Below are 19,964 nucleotides of genomic sequence, written 5' to 3'. Positions count from 1 at the left end.
AATTGAGTTTGTTGTAGAGGTGCATGAAGAGCTTTGGCCTGTGACTTGACCCCATACCTCTTGTTGCTAATAAAATTTAGGTTGGTTTGAGATTGTTGTACTGCAGGAAGATACTAATAAGGTGCCAACTTCTGTAAAACACAAGTGGTTATTAGGCCCCTGCTCAAGAAACCATCTGTTGCTTGTGATCTCATCAATTCCAACCTCTTTCTAAGTTTTCCTTTTTGGGTAAGTAATAGATGTGGGGGAAAAAGGGAGTGAAAAAACTTTGATGTTATATGAAGTCCTCTGATTTATTTTATCCCTTTCATTCTTGCTTTTGGCTAGAGACTGTTAGGATAATTGCTTGATCATCTAACACTGGGCAGCAGTAGGTGTTCATGCTGATTCTTTTTAAACCTGCCAGCAGACTTCAGTGGTTTCACCTCTTCCTGATAGTATTGCTCTTCTGCGCTGAGAACTGTTTTAGACAGAATTCTGCTCAACATGTATGTGAGGCTTTGTGTGTGTAAGTGGCCAATAATCTCATGGTCTGGACTGCAGTGCCATTGATATGCTGATCATAGGTGGTTTGACACCTTTCTTGTTGAACGCAGGTTCTGCAGGCTCTTTGCTTTCCTAGCAGTAGGCATAGATTGGGATATAGATGAAAGGAAGCTTACTGAGGCTTAATCCAGACAAAATGATACTGCCAGAAAGTTTCTAGAGTATGGCACCTGTCTCCATTATTTAGGGAGTTGACCTACCCTTCAGACAAGAAGTTTTTGATGTAAAGAAGTGTTTGAATCCCTGATTGCTCACTATCAGAGGGTATTGGAAGTCAAAGATGTTATTTTAGCTGCACTACATAACGCAGTTGTGACCATTTCTCCATAACGTGATCTTTGCCATGACTATCCATGTCTTTCACCTCCAAAATAGATTTCAGCAATATGCTCTAATACACCATTAAAAATCCTTTAAAACTTTTATTAAAGAAAAAAGGAAAAACAGTTCAAGCATTTTAAATCTAAAGTATTAAATAAGGCTTTCATTTTTACAATATCTCTTGTTTCCTTTCCCTTTAGCTGGAGAAAGCATTAGAAGGAAAACCCGTGTTGTTTAACAGTCTCTTAGAAGGTATCAAAGATGGTAATAACTATCCTTTTGGGGGAAAAAGAAGAGGTTAGTTGAGATGAGCTGGAGCTGTTGTTAGTCTGATCCCATTTCATCCCAGGTGGTGTTTGGAATTCAGCTGGAGCCGGTTGAGCTGGCAATGTCATTTGGGTCCCTCTCTCTGACCTCTGGTCAGGACATCTCTCAAGATCGGATGACAAAGCGTAGGATCCCAGAAGATGGTAGGGGTGGCAGCCATGATAATGAGGCTCGCTCTAGTTGCCTGTTTTTCTCCCCATAGTCTCGTTCTTTACGGACCCAGAAACGGAGTGATGGGCAATATAGCCTGTCCCATCATTTTGTCCACCAGTCAGACCTAATTTCTGACATACCAATTTTGGTTCACTGATTTCTGGTTCCACACTTTCTTGTTTATCAAGCATGATCTTAACACAGTCCTTGAGTTATATCTGTAGCCTTTTTGTTTGGACTAATTCTCTGTCTCTCTTTCATACCTTTTCTCGTTGTTATAAGTTATTATGACATCTTCTGAACTCCTATGTACTTTTTACATTGAGTTCTCAATTAAGGCAATTTTGTAGGCTGAATTATCACAACAGTTCCTGCAATAGAAATGTTGTGGGGGATTATCTATGTTTCTGTCCTTGCTCAGCTCTGCTTCCCCCCTGACTTTGCCCGGTGCCATCCAGCTCCAGTGGCTCCCTCCCTATTGGCTGATTGACTCTCAGCTCCCAAGCAATCAGATTGTGGCCAGCACCCCCGCAATGGCTGGGGGCAGGGCACACCTCCACCAGTGGGGAGGTAGTAATTGTGTGCACACATGGGGAGACGGAGGTGACGGTAGGACCCAGATCGGCTGCAGCAGTGCCTAGGATTGGGATGGGGAGCAGGTAGGAGCTGGGGTGATCTCTTCCCCTCCTATCCGTCTATTTCCCCTCTCCGATTCAAGATGTGCTTCCAGCTCCTCTGTTGTTCTTCATTTGTTTCCAGGTTCAATTCATAGTATTGGCTACATCCAATAATCTGTCTTTTGGTTTGTGTTCTCGCTACCTGAGAAACCCTTATTCTTCCTATATGATACTGAGTCAGTTGAGGTCAAATTGGGTAATGTAACTGGCAATGCCTCAATACTATTGTCTTTAAGCAGAAGGGTCTCAATTCTGAAATTTGCTTCCACCTTGGTCTGCCAGTACCAATCTGTCAGTCTTCAGGTCACAGTGGAGGACTCGTCTTTTTCCTGGTTTTTGATTGAAGAACGTGACTGTGTGGATGATACAGTGTAGTGGTTGAAAAGTCTTCTGAAGTTAACATTGGTCACAAGCTTAACATGTAGTACAAATTCCCATATGGTGTACGTAGACTACAGTGGGTGGTTTCGTAAATTTAAAAAACCACAAATTTAGGGTAACAGCAATAAAAGTAATAAAGAAACAGTACATCACAGTTCAATAGGATTGCAATTAGTTATATTTAAATTTTACTTGATTCTGGTGGTGTCTTTAAGATAGAAGAATATTCATTAGTCCATCAGCTCAACCAATTAAGAAAGTTTTCTGATCAGCTCTAATCTGCAGTCTGAGGGGTGCGCACATGCACACATTCACATACCCATCAGTTCACACTAATGCACACACGTGCAGAAACAAACATGTTCACAAAAGTAGTCTTAAATATTAACAACAGCCAAGAAATACAATAAACAACAACTTGTAACTTACGATAGCCACAGCAACACAGTTGGGAAAGCTGTTACTTATTCCCATACATTACATCACCCTACAAGGGCATTTTGAGATCCAGTGGCTGGAAGTTGAAGCTAGACAAATTCAGACTAGAAATAAGGTGTAAAATTTTTACAGTCAGGGTAATCAACCATTGAAACAACTTACCTAGGGATGTGGGAGATTCTCCCTCATTTGGAGTCTTTAAAACGACGATGGGACATCTTTCTAAAAGCTGTACTCTTAGCTCAACCAGCAGCTCTGGGCTGGATACAAGGATTGCTGGGTGAGAATTTCTGCACTGTTATGCAGGAGATCAGACTAGATGATGATGGTCCATTCTGCTGTTGAAATCTATGGGGGGAAAAGTACCTGAACTAAATGGCTCAATCTTATTCAATCTGTATACTTTTGGTGCTTGTGTATAATATTACCCCTTGTTTCTGCTTAGGGCTTTTAAATGTTTAGTAAAGTAAACGAAAGTGATACTTTGTAGTTGAATCTTACAATAATGTTACTCATTTGTGTGTTTATAATAAATATTTGTAAGCTTCTTTTCTAAAATGGTTTATGTTTGGTTTATATACAAATATTGTCATCTCTTCTGCGGCAGGTGTGACACCACAGACAAGCTAAAAGCTCTATTGCCAAGATTGGAACAAGAGCTAAAGGATCCAATAAAGTTCAAAGATTTTTATCAGTTTACCTTTACCTTTGCTAAAAACCCTGGACAAAAAGGTTTAGGTGAGTATAAAAACCAAGAAGAGAAGGGTAAAACAACAAGCTTGATTCATGTGCTTTCAATAATATACTAGTCACAAATTGCAAATGATAACTATAGTAAAGTTCACTTAAAGAGTTCTTTGCCTCCCCCCCCCCCCCCATTTAATCTTTTCTTTAGTACTGCCTTGGGTGAGGTAAGTTAACTAGGTTTCCTACCACGTTTGACATCCTATCTACTCTATGAATTTAAATAAATTCAATGTAGAAGTGCACAGGGCAAGAAGGTCCTTAGAAAAATTAACGCAAGCCTATAACTAGTATTAAAGGTGATACTTAGACTGTAAGCTGCCCTGGTGTGAATACCACATTGTCTTCCTTGGTTTGTTCAGCACTAACTAAACTTTTGCTGCATTATTAATCCCAGAGTGGAGGCAAAACCTTGGAAACCCCACTATTCTGAACAAAAACTTTACACAAAGGTGAAATTGTAGGCTGACACTAAAGTAGGCCTGCTTTGGTATTACATTTTATTTTGATCCAATTTGGCATAAGACATTGTAGGATCAGCTCCAAATTAGTAGGTTGATATCAGCATACAGTATCAGGTTTTTTTTACTGTTCTCTTAACGAGACTCTGTCTGAGAGTTCATCCCAACCCATACCTTGCTGTTGCTCTCAGAATAACAACTGGTATTCTTTACTCACTGCCTGATGCAGTACTGTAAAGATATCTTTTCTCACCTGCTGTTTCATTATGACTTTTGTGAAGTCAAGGGTGTTTACCAAATTTATAAGTAGATAAATCTAAAAGTATCAAATCTTTGGTATTAAATAAATTCATAAGTCTTTGTCCAACACATACCAAAGGAATTTATCCATGGAACAGACAACAGCTTGGAAAAAAACAGATAACATGAGGGCTAATAAAACATTTATTGTATTGTCATCAATTTAACAATATTGTCATCATTCTCTTTTGCCATATGCACAGTATTTGGGAGAAAGTAATCACTTATTCCGGCCATTTTAATTGTGTATCACTTTGAAATTGGCGTGGATGTTAACAGACATTTTTTCGTAGTAAAAATAGCTTGAAGGGAAGGAGAGTGAAGATGGACAAGAATAGGAGCAAAAACTGTTTCAGAGAATCTTGGCTGAGGGGTTTGTTCATTTTTTCCTTGGTTTTACTTTGAGTGTATGGTTCTTGCCTTCCCCACTGGCTTTGGAGGTTTTATTCAACTATGATGTGTTTTATCAGCTTTATTTTCCTTTAGGTATTCTCCCTCTTACCAGATATTTTTTTCATGCCATGTGCTACTGTCATACAGACCAGATACCATCATGCAGCTTAAGTGTTTGGCAAAGCCCTGCAGCCAACATCATATCATGAGGGCTCCTAAGCAACTTGAATCAGTCCACTTTAAAATTGACAAAGAGTAAAGCATTGGTATGTGACTTTTACTAGAGCTAGAGATCAACAGTTAAAAGTTAATGTTCTAAAATGCATGAAGTCTTGCACACCATTTATTAAAAATCGTAGTGCTTTGAGACAGAGCAAAACTTATCAAACATAAGTTTAGTTTGCATAATATCTGACTTCTTGGAATACCTAAAGAAAGAGTATATTGCTGTTTCAGTTGGCTTAAATGCAAAAGAGGAACCAATATATTTAATATATATTACAGAAGACGTTTACCTAAATCTGTACCAAGAAATAGGAAAGTCACCACAATCAGAATTACAGCAATGGATATACTTGTGTATGTGGCACAAAAGAAAAAAGGAATTGAGCAGTTTTCTCATACCCCAATTTATCTGGTCTGAGGAGAAAGGAGTTAGCTACTGACCCTGGATAAACCCATAGGTGTATGGTATCTCTCTATCCTGAAAAATGGTATTTTTGGTAAGGAACACCCGAATGTCTTGAAATACTTATGTGACAAAGCTTAGAAGAGCAGAAATAAAAATTAATCTAAAGAGGACTCTAGAAACTGATGACTATATTGTTGCTAACTTGAGGTCTTGGGAGCTTTAACAATTCTAGTAATGGTTGATATTACTTGAATGGGGTAGTGTTGGGTTTTTTGAAAGCTGGTAGGTTTTTCAGCCTTTGGAAAATTAACTTTTTAGTATTTTTAAGAAAAGGATCAATTCAGGCAGATTTAAGCAGGTGTAATTCTTTTGATTTTAGTGGAGATACACCCACTTTCAACAGGTCTGAACTTGGTCCACTGTTGGTTTAATTGGGAGGAAGTCCAGAATCAGCATGTATATTAGAATGCACACTTTTATGTCTTTATGAAAGTCAGTGAATTCCATGATGCCAAGTGCTTCAGACAAGCAGTAATCTTCAAGAGTCAGGCTAGTTTGCAAATTGCTTTTTCTGTTAGTCTGTTATGCCTTGGGGAAATTCTTATAGCTTGTCTTCGCTGCAGTGTTAGCTCGAGTTGTAGCTTGAGTGTTGCCCCTAATTTTATTCCCCTGTACGCATACAAGTCTTGAGTTCAAGTTAAGTGGTTCTTTAAATTCAGATAGCTGGCCCATCAGAGTTGAAGCTTGAGTGCTGCTGACTCGAGAGCTTATAATGTAGTGGGGACTCAGCTACTCTGTTCTGTAGAGCTGGCAGTTTCTCAGAGGCAGTTTTAAAGGCACAGCGGCAAACTATCCTGATGGGAAGGAAAGACAGAGCCATAATGATCTCTTACTATTTTTCGTATCAGGAGCTCTTTAATGACTTGCAAATCAAAAAGTAATCGTACAAAAATGGAAACATGGACAAATTGTATGGATGAATACAAAACAATAGCATAAGTGTGTAGGGACAAAATCAGAAAGGCTAAAGCACAAAATGAGTAACACCTAGCAAGGGACATAAAAAGCAATAAGAAGAGGGTCTATAAATACATTAGGAGCAAGAGAAAGACAAAGGAAAGTGTAGGTCCACTACTTACCGGGAAATGTGGGCTAATAATGGATAACATCAAGAAGGCTGAGATGTTTAACATCTATTTTTGCTTCTGTCCTCACTGAAAAGGTTAATTGTGACCAGATATTTAACACAATTAACATTGAGTGAAAGAATAGATTAAGGAATATTTAGATAAACTGGCTGTATTCAAGAACCCAGGGCCTGATGAAATTCATCATAGGGTACCTAAGAAACTAGCTGAAGCAATTGCAGAACCATTAGCAATTATCTTCAAGAAGTCATGGAGGACAGGTGAGGTCCTGGAGGACTGAAGAAGGGCAAATATAGTACCTATCTTTAAAAAGAGGAATAAAGAAGACCCGAGGAGTTATAAACTAGTCAGCCTAACTTTGATACCTGGAAAGATACTGAAACAAATTTTACAAACTGGCTGTTTACTATACCTAGAGGACAGTAGGGTATGATCAATAGCCAATATGGATTTGTCAGGAACAAATTATGCCTAACCAACCTAATTTCCTTCTTGCACAGGGTCACTGGCCTAGTGGATGGGGGGAAGCAGTGAATGTGAAATATCTTGATTTTTAGTAAGGCATTGACACAGTCTCACATTACATTCTGAGAAGCGAACTAGGGAAATATGTTCTAGATTAAAGTACTCTAAGGTGGGAGCATACCCAGTTGAAAGACCATACTCAGAGTAATTTTCAATGGTTTGGTGTTAAACTGGGAGGGCATATCTAGTGGGGTCCCTCAAGGGTCTGTCCTGATACTTTTCAACACTTCCACTAATGACTTCTATAATGGAGTGGATAGTATGCTTATAAATAGGGCTGTCAAGCGATTAAAAAAATTAATTGCAATTAATCACACTGTTAAACAATAATAGAATACCATTTATTTAAATATTTTGGATGTCTTCTACATTTTCAAATATATTGATTTCAATTACAACACAGAATACAAAGTGTATAGTGCTCACTTTATATTTATTTTTGATTACAAGCATTTGCACTGTAAAAAAAAAAATTGTATTTTTCAATTCACCTAATACAAGTACTGTAAGGTTTCAGAGTAACAGCCGTGTTAGTCTGTATTCGCAAAAAGAAAAGGAGTACTTGTGGCACCTTAGAGACTAACCAATTTATTTGAGCATAAGCTTTCGTGAGCTACAGCTCACTTCATCGGATGCATACTGTGGAAAGTGTAGAAGATCTTTTTATGTACACACAAAGCATGAAAAAATGTGTAAGGAGAGTGATCACTTTAGATAAGCTATTACCAGCAGGAGAGTGGGGTGGGAGTAGGTATTTTTTCATGCTTTGTGTGTATATAAAAAGATCTTCTACACTTTCCACAGTATGCATCCGATGAAGTGAGCTGTAGCTCACGAAAGCTTATGCTCAAATAAATTGGTTAGTCTCTAAGGTGCCACAAGTACTCCTTTTCTTTTTACAAGTACTGTAATTCAATCTCTTTATCATGAAAGTTGAACTTACAAATATAGAATTATGTACAAAAATACTGCATTCAAAAATAAAACCATGTAAAATTTTAGAGCTTGCAAGTCCACTCAGTTCTACTTCTTGGTCAGCCAAATCGCTCAGACAAACAAGTTTGTTTACATTTGCAGGAGATAATGCTGCCCACTTCTTGTTTACAATGTCACCTGAAAGTGAGAACAGGTGTTTTCATGGCACTGTTGTAGCCCACGTCGCAAGAAGAGACCATTATGATCTAGTTTGACCTCCTGCATAACACAAGCCAAAGAACCTCACTCAGAAAATTCTACATCAATCCCATAACTTCTATTTAATTAAACTGTAGAGGTTTTGGTACAGGTGAAGATACTGTACATGAAGGGAGCTTATTTCCCTTTTGGTACAACAGGTGCTATTTTTTTTTTCCTGGTCACTAAGGAGAAGTATACTATGCCACCCAAATTCAAGAAAACACTACTACCTGTGTAGCAGTGCAGTGTTCCTGTCTTTCTTAGAGGCAGACACCAAAGTTGTCCTCTGCCTAAAATGGGGCTGAACTAGCATCTACTTCACCCACGTAACATACTCTTCATAAGACATATAACTGATCCATAAAAGACAACACCCAGGTCGTTCTTCTTGAGCCTAAGATTTCCTTTTGGGGTCAGTACTTTGGGAATTGAATCTCTTAAAGTTCTTTCTGGGATTATAAGGGAACAGACCGACTTTCTCAGGCTCAGATTTCAGTATATTTGCTAAGTCTTGAGCCTTCTGTCTTGGGGCAGGTGTTGGAGAGGCTTTACCTATAGATGTTTCTCTACGTAAAGGAGTCATGGGGAAAGGGGAGGGACCCATCCCTCCCTTCTCCCAGTGGCAGTAAAGGTTTTCCCACATGTGGGTCAATGTGATATTTTGGACCACTGAAGGGAAGTAGGGAAGACAGAGCAGAGGCACAATGACTGAGTTCTGCATTCTGTGAGCTGGGGGGAAAAAAATCATTATCTTTCTCTCACTGATTCATATTACTGGGGACCTGAACACCAAATCTATCAAATTTGCCCTGGAGAATGGAACTTCTTTAGGAGGTCTGCAAGAAATGGAGCACTCTCAAGTAGACCTGGTGATTGCCTGGGAGAGCAAAGATCAGGGACTACTATATCAGCTTCAGGGACTTTTTGGCCCTTAGAGCTGATGCCCTCTCTCAGCTGTAGGCAGGTTTCTGTAAAGGGTCGCCATAGCCATCTTAATGGCTCCAGCCTAGACCTGGCAGCTGTGGTGTTTAGAATTGTTAAATTTCATTTGAATGCTTCCTATACCTTTCAGGTGGGATTTGTTTTGTCAAGGTCTAGTTTACCCGTAGGACTTGGCAAGACCTTTTTTTTAGAGTGATTTTTCAGACTTTGGGATTCACCATAGTTCTGCCTATGTTTAATCTACACCTCATGATCTTGTTACTGAGTCTGGAACTTGGAGTATCTTTAAGGTTTGCTTGGTATAGGACTAGAGAGGTTAATCTCACCTGTGCTTCATGCCTTCTGGCTCTTGTCAAGGGCGGTCTGAATAAAGGTTTGAGTCTTAGCTCTTAGATGACACAGTTGTTCAAAGGGACAGGCTTAATTGTTCCTTGGTCAGTTTATACCCAAAGATGGTCAGGATCATAGAGACAGCAGCCAGGATCAGAATGAGGTCTTGGCCCCCTCTTTCTTCCTTGGACCTGAAGCTTGTCCTGAACATCCTAATGGATCCTACTTTTGAGCTCTAAGCAGTAACGTTTGAGAGTTTGCCTGTGCTCAGGACTATTTTCCTATGGATAGTTTATGTTTCAGAAGAATGGAGGAACTTTCAATCATTTCCTCTAGAAGTCCCTCCATTACCCACCAGGAAACAGTGATCAGATTGGTCTTCGTGGCTCTGCTGAAATCTCTTCACCCATACACCTGGTTCAAGGGGGGGTCCTTTCTTCACTCTGCCACTTTACCAGGAATGAGCAAGAGAACTTTGATTGTGAGAAGGACATTCAGGTTTGTGTTTCAGAAGTATCCTTGATCAGGAGATAGATCATCTTTGGATGAGGACTCCAACGAGGTTGCATCCTCCATAAGTAGATGGTATTATGTGCTCTTCTTTTTAATTGCAGCAGCATCTTTACCTTCCATAGTAGTAATCTCTGAGTAGACTGTTTGGGTCTGCAGCTCTCCGAAAGATTACTTCAACATTGGTGTGTGTGGGAGTCATCTCTCTACAATTAGTGACCAAGATTTTGAATTACTGACCAAGATTTTGAATTACTAGTATTGAAAAAGTGACAGCATATATGTTTTCTACTATCTTTGTCTTTTACAATGTTTGCCAGAATAACAAGACAAATGCTTGCTCTATCTAGGCACTCTGTGCACCTCCCAAGTATTTAAAAATAGAAATAACAATCTTCCTTACAAACCTATAGGAGAATTAGCTTAGAGGTTGTTTGTGAGAAGAGGCTGAGTATGTTCTGTATGTGGGTGAAGAAATTATTGAGGGAAAAGCTAAATTGAAGCAATATATTCTTTATTTAGTCCTGAAAGTGGGTAGTTCCATGATTGTTCATTTCTCTTATGTGTGAGAGTTTTGGTTATGTCTACACTGCACTTTTGTTAAAACTTTTGTCACTTGGGGGTGTGAAAAAACCACACCCTGAATGACAAAAGTTTTAATGACGAAAAGCACTGGTATGGACATTGCTTCATCAGAGGGAGATTCATAGATACTAAGGTCAGAAGGGACCATTATGATCATCTAGTCCAACCTCCCGCACAACGCAGGCCACAGAATCTTACCCACCCACTCCTGTGAAAAACCTCTCACCTATATCTGAGCTATTGAAGTCCTCAAATCGTGATTTAAAGACTTCAAGGAGCAGAGAATCCTCCAGCAAGTGACCCGCGCCCCATGCTACAGCGGAAGGCGAAAAACCTCCAGGGCCTCTTCCAATCTGACCTGGAGGAAAATTCCTTCCGAACCCCAAATATGGTGATCAGCTAAACCCCAAGCATATGGGCAAGATTCACCAGCCAGATACCCAGGAAAGAATTTTTTGTAGTAACTCAGATCCCACCCCATCTAACATCCCATCACAGGCCATTGGGCCTATTTACCATGAATATTTAAAGATCAGTTAATTGCCAAAATCATGTTATCCCATCATACCATCTCCTCCATAAACTTATCGAGTCTAATCTTAAAACCAGATAGGTCTTTTGCCCCCACTGCTTCCCTTGGAAGGATATTCCAAAACTTCACTCCTCTGATGGTTAGAAACATTTGTCTAATTTCAAGTCTAAACTTCCCAATGACCAGTTTATATCCATTTATTCTTGTCCACATTGGTACTGAGCTTAAATAATTCCTCTCCCTCTCTGGTATTTATCCCTCTGATATATTTATAGAGAGCAATCATATCTCCCCTCAACCTTCTTTTAGTTAGGCTAAACAAGCCAAGCTCCTTAAGTCTCCTTTCATAAGACAAGTTTTCCATTCCTCGGATTGTCCTAGTAGCCCTTCTCTGTACCTGTTCCAGTTTGAATTCATCTTTCTTAAACATGGGAGACCAGGACTGCACACAGTATTCCAGGTGAGATCTCACCAGTGCCTTGTATAATGGTACTAAAACCTCCTTATCTCTACTGGAAATACCTCACCTGATGCATCCCAAGACCGCATTAGCTTTTCTCACTGTCATATCACATTGGCGGCTCATAGTCATCCTATGATCAACCAATACTCCAAGATCCTTCTCCTCCTGCGTTACTTCTAATTGATGCGTCTCCAGCTTATAACTAAAATTCTTGTTATTAATCCCTAAATGCATGACCTTACACCTTTCACTATTAAATTTCATCCTATTACTATTACTCCAGTTTACAAGGTCAGCCAAATCTTCCTGTGTGATATCCCGGTCTCTCTCTAAATTGACAATACCTCCCAGCTTTGTATCATCCGCTAACTTTATTAGCACACTCCCACTTTTTGTGCTGAGGTGAATAATAAAAAGATTAAATAAGATTGGCCCCAAAACTGATCCCTGAGGAACTCCACTGGTAACCTCCCTCCAACCTGACAGTTCACCTTTCAGTAGGACCCGCTGTAGTCTCCCTGTTAACCAATTCCTTATCCACCTTTCAATTTTCATATTGATCCCCATCTTTTCCAATTTAACTAATAATTCCCCATGTGGCACAGTATCAAACGCCTTACTGAAATCTAGGTAAATTATATCTACTGCATTTCCTTTGTCTAAAAAATCTGTTACTTCCTCAAAGAAGGAGATCAGGTTGGTTTGGCACAATCTACCTTTTGTAAAACCATGTTGTATTTTGTCCCATTTAGCATGGACCTCAATGTCCTTAACTACTTTCTCCTTCAAAATTTTTTCCAAGATACTACAGATGTCAAACTAACAGGCCTGTAGTTACCCAGATCACTTCTTTTCCCTTTCTTAAAAATAGGAACTATGTTAGCAATTCTCCCATCATATGGTACAACCCCTGAGTTTACAGATTCATTAAAAATTCTTGGTAATGGACTTGCAATTTCGGGTGCCAATTCCTTTAATATTCTTGGATGAAAATTATCTGGGCCCCCCGATTTAGTCCCATTAAGCTGTATGAGTTTCGCTTCTACCTCAGATATGGTAATATCTACCTCCATATCCTCATTCACATTTGTCATCCTACTATTATCCCTAAGATCCTCTCTAGCCTTATTAAAGACTGAGGCAAACTATTTGTTTAGATATTGGGCCATGCCTAGATTATCCTTGACCTCCACTCCATCCTCAGTGTTTAGCGGTCCCACTTCTTCTTTCTTTGATTTCTTCTTATTTATATGGCTATAGAACCTTTTACTATTGGTTTTAATTCCCTTTGCAAGGTCCAACTCTACTTGACTTTAACCTGTCTCACTTTATCCCTACATGTTCTGACCTCAGTAAGGTAGCTTTCCTTGCTGATCCCTCCCATGTTCCACTCCCTGTATGCTTTCTGCTTTTTCTTAATCACCTCTCTGAGATGCTTGCTCATCCAGCTTGCTCTACAACTCCCGCCTATGAATTTTTTCCCCTTTCTTGGGATGCAGGCTTCCGATAGCTTCTGCAGCTTACATTTAAAGTAATGCTCTCCTGGCTGATGAAGCTACTGCACCCATTCGGGGTGTTTTTATTTTGTCGTAAGGAGAGCTCTCTCCGGGCACCAAAGAGCGGCTACCTTACAACGGCCCGGCTGCAGCAGCACAGCTGCGCCATTGTAAGATAAGCACTGTAGACATAGCCTCAGTCTGTTTTCTTCCATTTCACATTTTTCTTGCTGGTATTCTGAAAAGCATGGCAATCTGTGGAAGCACTGGTGTAGGACACAGTTCTTTGATACTAGATTCTGTCACAGTAATTAGGGAATGGCTTACTAATACTAGTAATGCCTCAGGTTCTGCTTCTTTGGTCGTTTGTTTATGTAAATCTTTCTATTAGTCTTTGAGAATCTGGCAGACAGGTTTCCAGAGTGGACCATACTTGTGGTGAATCTTGCCTGGCAATATGCAGAGTTTTATTTCTGCCTAGAAGATGGAGCAAAGGGTTCTTTTTTCCACATCCATCATGAGCAAGCTTGTAGTTTAAAGTCAAGTATTATGATTAATCAAAAGGGGAAGGGCGAAGGAGGGATTCAATAGCTCATCACATCTTGCACATAATCAGTTGACTTATTCTGAGAAAATCCTTTTCTTTACAGGCACATGAGCCAGATTTTACTGCAGTTTGTCAGAAAGACTAATTGAAGCAAAAAATAGATGTGACTATGCTGTGAAGCTCTTGTTTGAGCTGTAGGAGAAAGAAATGTCATCTCACATGAAGTTATAGTCATGGAACAAGAGGAAAAAGACCAAATTAGACCAATCCAGGGTACCTTGAAGAAAAAATTAACACCCAACAGTTTGAATACTTTGCAAGCTTAAGGTACATTTACGCAGGGGGGAAAAAAAACCCCGAAAAACATGGCAGCAAGTCTCAGACCCTGGTCAACTGACTCAAGCTCACCCTGCGAGGCTAAAAATAGCAGTGTAGATGTTTGGCCTCAGGCTGGATCCTGGACTCGGAAATCTGGTGAGGGAGGAGGGTCTTGGGTCCACCTAATGTCTACGCTGTTATTTTTAGCTCCCTGCTACCATGAACCCAAGTTAGTTGATCCAGGCTCTGAGACTTGCTGTTGCAGGGTTTTGGTTGGATTTTTTTTTTTTTTTTTTTTGATGTGGAGACGTACTCTGGCTCTTATGTGTGCAGACCCTTTACATGTAAGGATACTGAATGGTGCAGTATGCTTCCGTGTATGACACTTAGCCATAGGAGTCACTGTCTGACTCTACTGTTTTGAGGTTGAGGGTGTTGTGAAGGGGGATATGTTGCATGATATGATTGTTACTCTCTTTCTTTCATAGTCCTAGAATAAGTTCAGAAGTAGAGGGAAAAGACAGTCCAGAATGAAGATGCTAACATTCTCTCCTCTTCCCTGCTTCTTTCTCAAACCAGCTAAATCTATGCTATAGTCATTTTCTTAATGAAGTTGTAGCTTCTCGGGAATACATCTTTAGAATTTTCTGATAAGGTTGAGGAAATCCCATGCTGCCCTTTATTTTGTAGGTGTAAAAATAATATGTGATCATGTAATAAAGATTGAATCATATTGCACAAGCTACTCCTGAGGGCATTCTGTGTCTCCCCCCCCCCCCCCCCAAAAAAAAAATTCTGCGCCCAATATTTTAAAATTCTGCAAGTTTTATTTGTCAGTATATAAATGCAGAAGCTCCAGCATGGCAGTGGGGAGCACAGGTCACTGACTGCACGAAGGTGGGAGATCACCCTGCAGTCCTCCCCCCAACCCCCTCACCCTGGGAACATGGACTCAGTGGTGATGCTGCACCAAACCCTGACACAGCACAAGGCCTGGGCCTGCCCCACAGACACCCTGGGGCCTTGCTCCTCTGCACCAGGAGTGGGGCAGGCAGGTTCATCCGGGCAGGATCCAAGTGTGGAGGGGCTCATTGTGGGGGGATCCAGGTGTGGGGTGAGAGGGTTCTGTGTGGGACAATCTGGCTGAAGGCAGCTCAGTGCGGGGGTCTAGGTGTGGGGGGATCTAGATGCACAGAGGCTTGTTGGGGAGGTTCCAGGTGCAGGGGCAATGGGACTTTGCAGGGGCTTTCAGATTAAAGTGGTTGGGGCTCAGCAGAGGGGTCTGCGTGTGGAGGTCTCAGCAGGGGTGTCTGGGTGCTGGGGGAGTGGAGCATGGTGGGGTGGGGGTCTGAGCACAGCTAATTGGGGGTCAGTGGCGTGGGGGTCTGGATGTAGGGGCTCAGGGTGGTGCCAGGGGGTGGGGCATCAGGGTAGGGGTTTGAGTGCAGGGAGCTTAGAGGGTGGTGATCTGGGTGCAGGAGTGGGAGTCCAGAGGCAGGAGGTCTGGGTGCAGGGGGCTCCAGATGCAGGCGTTGAGGTTCAATGGGGTGGGGTTTGGGTATGGAGGGCTAGGGTGGCTCTGGGTGTACAGGATGAGGCTTGGCAGGGGTGTCTGGGTATGGGAGGTCAAGATGCACAGGGGTCCCCATATAGTGACCCCTCCCCCTGCAGCTGAGGAGCGTTGGGGGCAGGAAGCAGAGGAGGATGCTGAGCTTCCTGCAGCTGGGGGAGGTTTCTGGGGGTGGGTCTGACACATCCCCAGCCACTCCTTGCAAGGGAAAAGGAAGTCCCATCCTCTTCTGCCTCCAGCCCAGCCAGGATTAGCATCTGATCCCAGCTCAGCGTAGGATCCACTAGCAGGAGTGTCCCCAGCCCTGCGGTGATTTACCTCTCCGCCGGCTGCTCTGGGTGCCTGAAACGATGTACCTGCACAGCTAGGGAGTGGTGTGTGACTGCTTTTGCAGCTTCCTTTTGCTTCCCTGTCAGAAAGTGATTTTTCTGCAGGGAAGCAAACAAATCTGCGGGGGACATGAATTCTGCGCATGTGCAGTGGCGCAGAATTCCTCCAGGAATAATAAGCAGAAGGGGACTGAATTAAGGTTGCACAAGCAACCTAAGGAACATAAGAATGGCCACACTAGGTCTTACAAATGATCCATTTAGCCCAGTGTTGTGTCTTCTGACAATGGCAGGTGCTAGAGGCTTCAGAGGGAATGAACAGAATAGGACAGTTTATTGAGTGATCCATCCCCTGTCTTCCAGGCCTAGCTTCTGGTAGTCAGAGGTTTGGGAACACCCAGAGCATGGGTTGCATCCCTGATCATGTTGGCTTGGATGGACCTATCCTTCATGAACTTATCTAATTATTTTTTGAATCCACTTAAACTTTTGGCCTTCACAATATCCACTGACAATGAGTTCCACAAGTTGACTGTGTATTTTGTGATGAAGTACTTCCTTTTGTTTGTTTTTAAACCTGCTGCCTGTTAATTTCATTGGGTGACCCCTGGTTCATGTGTTATGTGAGGGAGGTAAATAACACTTCCTTATTCACTTTTTCCACACCATTCATGATTTTACAGACCTCTACCATATTCCCCCTTAGCCTCTTTTCTAAGATGAACAGTCCCAGTCTTTTTAATCTTTCCTCACATGAAAGCTGTTCCATGGCCCTAATAATTTTTGTTGCTGTTCTCTGTACTTTTTCCAATTCTAATATATCTTTTTGAGATAACATGACCAGAACTGTACACAATATTCAAGTTGTTGGGTATACCATGGATTTATGTAGTGGTCACTGTTCCCTCTAAGCTGTGCACGTGTGCACACGGCGAAACACCGCACGCACAAAAAATGAAATACTACATCAGAGCTAGGCTGAAATATCATTTACGGGCAACTTTTGACATTGTTCGCCCGCCATCTATCAACACAGCCAGATTCTACTAGCTGGCAAGGGGGGGAGAGGAGGGCAGTGAATCATACCCCTGCCCACCAGCATTTCGAACATGGAACGTTGATCACGTCGGAAGCGACACATCTCCATTTTCCCTTGTTTTTTGCCGCAGATGCATGGACGAGATTGGAGCTATGCATAAACTTCTGATATCCTGATATGAATGATCTCTCGTTTGCCCTTTGTCGAGTCACGCTGTTAAGCGTATTGAAATAGTAGCCATATAATAAAAATATTAATTTTATATGAACCAATCTGGTAAAAAATCAATCCCAAAATGTCACTGTCTAGAAGTCTAAAGCATAAAAGAACAGCGACTTTATTTAAATCTGGATGAGACTATAGAGACAGTTACACCGAAGTCACATAGTGTAATGCTTGTTAAACTTCGTAAAATATTCTCATATGATGAGGACAACAGAATGGTTTGTGTATATTGTCGAGATGCCAGAGCTTCGGGAGAATTTTCAACAGGAAGAATGTGGAACGATATATGGAAGTTGGATTTCTTAAAGCATCATCTGTCAAATCCCTATGTTCAGAATACAAAGACTTTCTTGCTGAACAGATTGTTATAGTCAGTCAGTACAATGACTTCAAGTTTGCAGTAGCTGAAAGAATCAAAAGCCAATTAGTTTTAAGTTTCCTGGATATGGTGACATTTGCTCACCAGAACGAACAGTTTCAGGATCTTGCAAAGTTGATGGATATTGGAGGAACATTCCTAGCATCAAGTGCAGGCTATGAGCATGGCTTTAGCTTAATGAACACTCTAAAAAACAAACTACGGAATCGTTTAAAAGTAGATCATTTGGACATGCTGATGTGTATTAAGAGTTACCAGCTGGATGGAGGACTGATAGATCTGGACAGAGTTTATATTGAATGGGCAAATGAAAAAGATCGCAGGGAAAAACAGTAAGGTTAGTTTAGCAGTCTTTGACATTTTGACCAATAAGGAAATTAAAATGCATTTGTAATTACATATCTTATTCTTGGCTAATGATCATTTATTGATATTTTTTAGGAAAATTTTCATTTAAAACACAAACTCTTGTTTTTCTTTTTTTACTTATGTTGTCTCTATCTGAAAACCCATATAAATTGACATAATGGCATATTTATTAAATTGTCTTTATTATATGTTTATCAAAATCTTTTCGGACATGTGTATAGAATGAAAGGTGAAAGTGGACACCAACGGGCATAAGTCTATGGACTGTTAATGATCATGATTAATATGTGCTTGATATATGCTCATAATTGTCTATAAAAAAAATCATAAAGTGTAATGCTTAAAACTAACTTCTGCTTCATGAAGAATGGTTAAATTTCCTTTTTCTAAGTATTTTAAAATGACATTTCTAAAATAAAATGGTGTAAAACAGGGGTCTCAAACACGCGGCCCGCATGTGGGCCGCATGTGGCCCGCAGGGCTATTTCCTGCGGCCTGCCAAGCAGCCCGGCCACGGCCTACCTCCATGCCAGCGGTGGGCAAACTACAGCCCATGGGCCGGATCCAGCCTGCAGGATTTCTCCCCGTGGACCCGTGAGCCCCATGCCACTCCCTGAAGCGACCGGCACAATGTCCCTGCAGCCGGGGGCGGGCTCCGTGCATTGCAATGGCTTCTAGGCACCGCCCCCTGCTTCTCCCATTGGCCGGGAATAGGGAACCGCGGCCAAAGGGAGCTTCGGGGGAGGTACCTGGACGAGCAGCAAGGCAGTGTCACCCCAGAGCCCACACCCCGAACCCCTCCTGCACCCCACATCCCAACCCCCTGCCCTGAGCCCCCGCCGCATCCCTCCTGCACCCCCTGGGAGCAGGGAGGAGGCAGAGTTGGGGTGGGGACTTCGGGGAAGGGGTTGGAATGGGGGCGGGGAAGGGGTGGGTGTACCATGGATTTGTATAGTGGCATTAGGATATTTTCTGTGTTTTTATCTATCCTTTTCCTAAAGTGGTTCCTAAAGTAATTTCATCTTATTTATGAAGATGCTTTTATGTCTGTACAATGTTAAAATAAATAGTCCCAAGACCTACACACTGAATCTAAGCCCACACAGGGAATGCTCTTGCAGGACATAAAACACCCATGGCCTAAGGAGTCTCATAACTTCTAAGTACTCCAAATTCATTGTAGTGGTTGTATGACCTCCCCCTGCAGCTTTTGGCAACTTTGTATTCCATTAGGAGGTATGGATTTTTTAAGTAGCCAAACATGTTTGAGGAAATAGGGAGATATTGAGTTAGGCCTAACTTCATAAGCAGGTAGTGTATGCATGGTATGTGTATTATTGAAGGTATGGGTAGCAGCTGTTATCACTGAAGTTGAGCTCCAAATTCCATTCCTATCCCCATGTTTCAGTTGCTCATAACTTTATCCAATAAATCCCTTTTTGATGTGAAGTTTTTTCCATGCTTCGATTCTCAGCCCAAAGGAGAAAAATCAGGTCAGCCAATTTTGAGTTATTCAAGTACGAAAAGACTTTTTTCCAAATTTTCTGATTAAAAATTTTTGCATACTAAAAACTTTTTTAAATATCTGAAACTACAAAATGCAAAGTTCTTTTGTCTTGTAGGTTTCACTGAGACTTCAAAAAAGCTGTTATTTCAGTGGTTTTAAAATTATGAGCATGTAAATGACCAATTTTGCTTATTTGCTGTGGAGTTTTTCTTTAAGGAGTTTTGCAGTGCATTAAAGAAAAATGCTGATGATGCCTAGTAGTCCTTTAGTTTACTGGCACAGTTAAACTGAAAGCTACGTCCATCGAGTTTAGAAGCTCTGATGAGGCTGGAAGAATGTAAAATTCCCAAATAACTTCATATCTCACTTCTACCTTTTTTTTTTTTAGGTGTGGGGGGGAAAGAGTAGATTAAATGCCACAAAAAAAAAAGCATTAATGCAACATTAAGTTTGAAAAATCAGACATTTAAGTGAGGAAAGTCCTAAGATTTACATTTCTCCCCCATGAATTTGATTTTTTAGATCTCTCCATGCATAGTATATTTTCTAGTCCTGTGTTCTCTCTTAATGTAATTTTAATGTAATTATTACTATATAGCATA

The 19,964-nt window shown here is 41.0% G+C and overlaps 1 protein-coding gene across 10 annotated transcripts in view; it reads left to right on the top strand.

The window, feature by feature from the left end:
* Positions 1 to 19,964, top strand: part of DCUN1D2 (defective in cullin neddylation 1 domain containing 2) — a 57,297-nt gene that overhangs the window by 14,361 nt on the left and 22,972 nt on the right. For 4 of the 10 annotated variants that reach the window (XM_073350490.1, XM_073350508.1, XM_073350504.1 and 1 more), the window contains exon 4: positions 3,451 to 3,581. In XM_073350490.1, the coding sequence (XP_073206591.1) occupies positions 3,451 to 3,581 (131 nt within the window). Of the gene's footprint in view, positions 1 to 3,450; positions 3,582 to 4,834; positions 5,201 to 5,245; positions 6,373 to 13,729; positions 13,954 to 14,432; positions 15,059 to 19,964 lie in introns of those variants that run through there. The other 6 variants (XR_012159650.1, XR_012159648.1, XR_012159649.1 and 3 more) reach the window with 6 other exon arrangements.

This window comes from Lepidochelys kempii, chromosome 1 (genome assembly GCF_965140265.1).
Source record: "Lepidochelys kempii isolate rLepKem1 chromosome 1, rLepKem1.hap2, whole genome shotgun sequence".
NCBI classification, from domain to species: Eukaryota; Metazoa; Chordata; order Testudines; family Cheloniidae; genus Lepidochelys; species Lepidochelys kempii.
The sequence above is the reverse complement of the archived record's forward strand: the minus strand, read 5'-3'. Positions and strand labels throughout refer to the sequence as shown.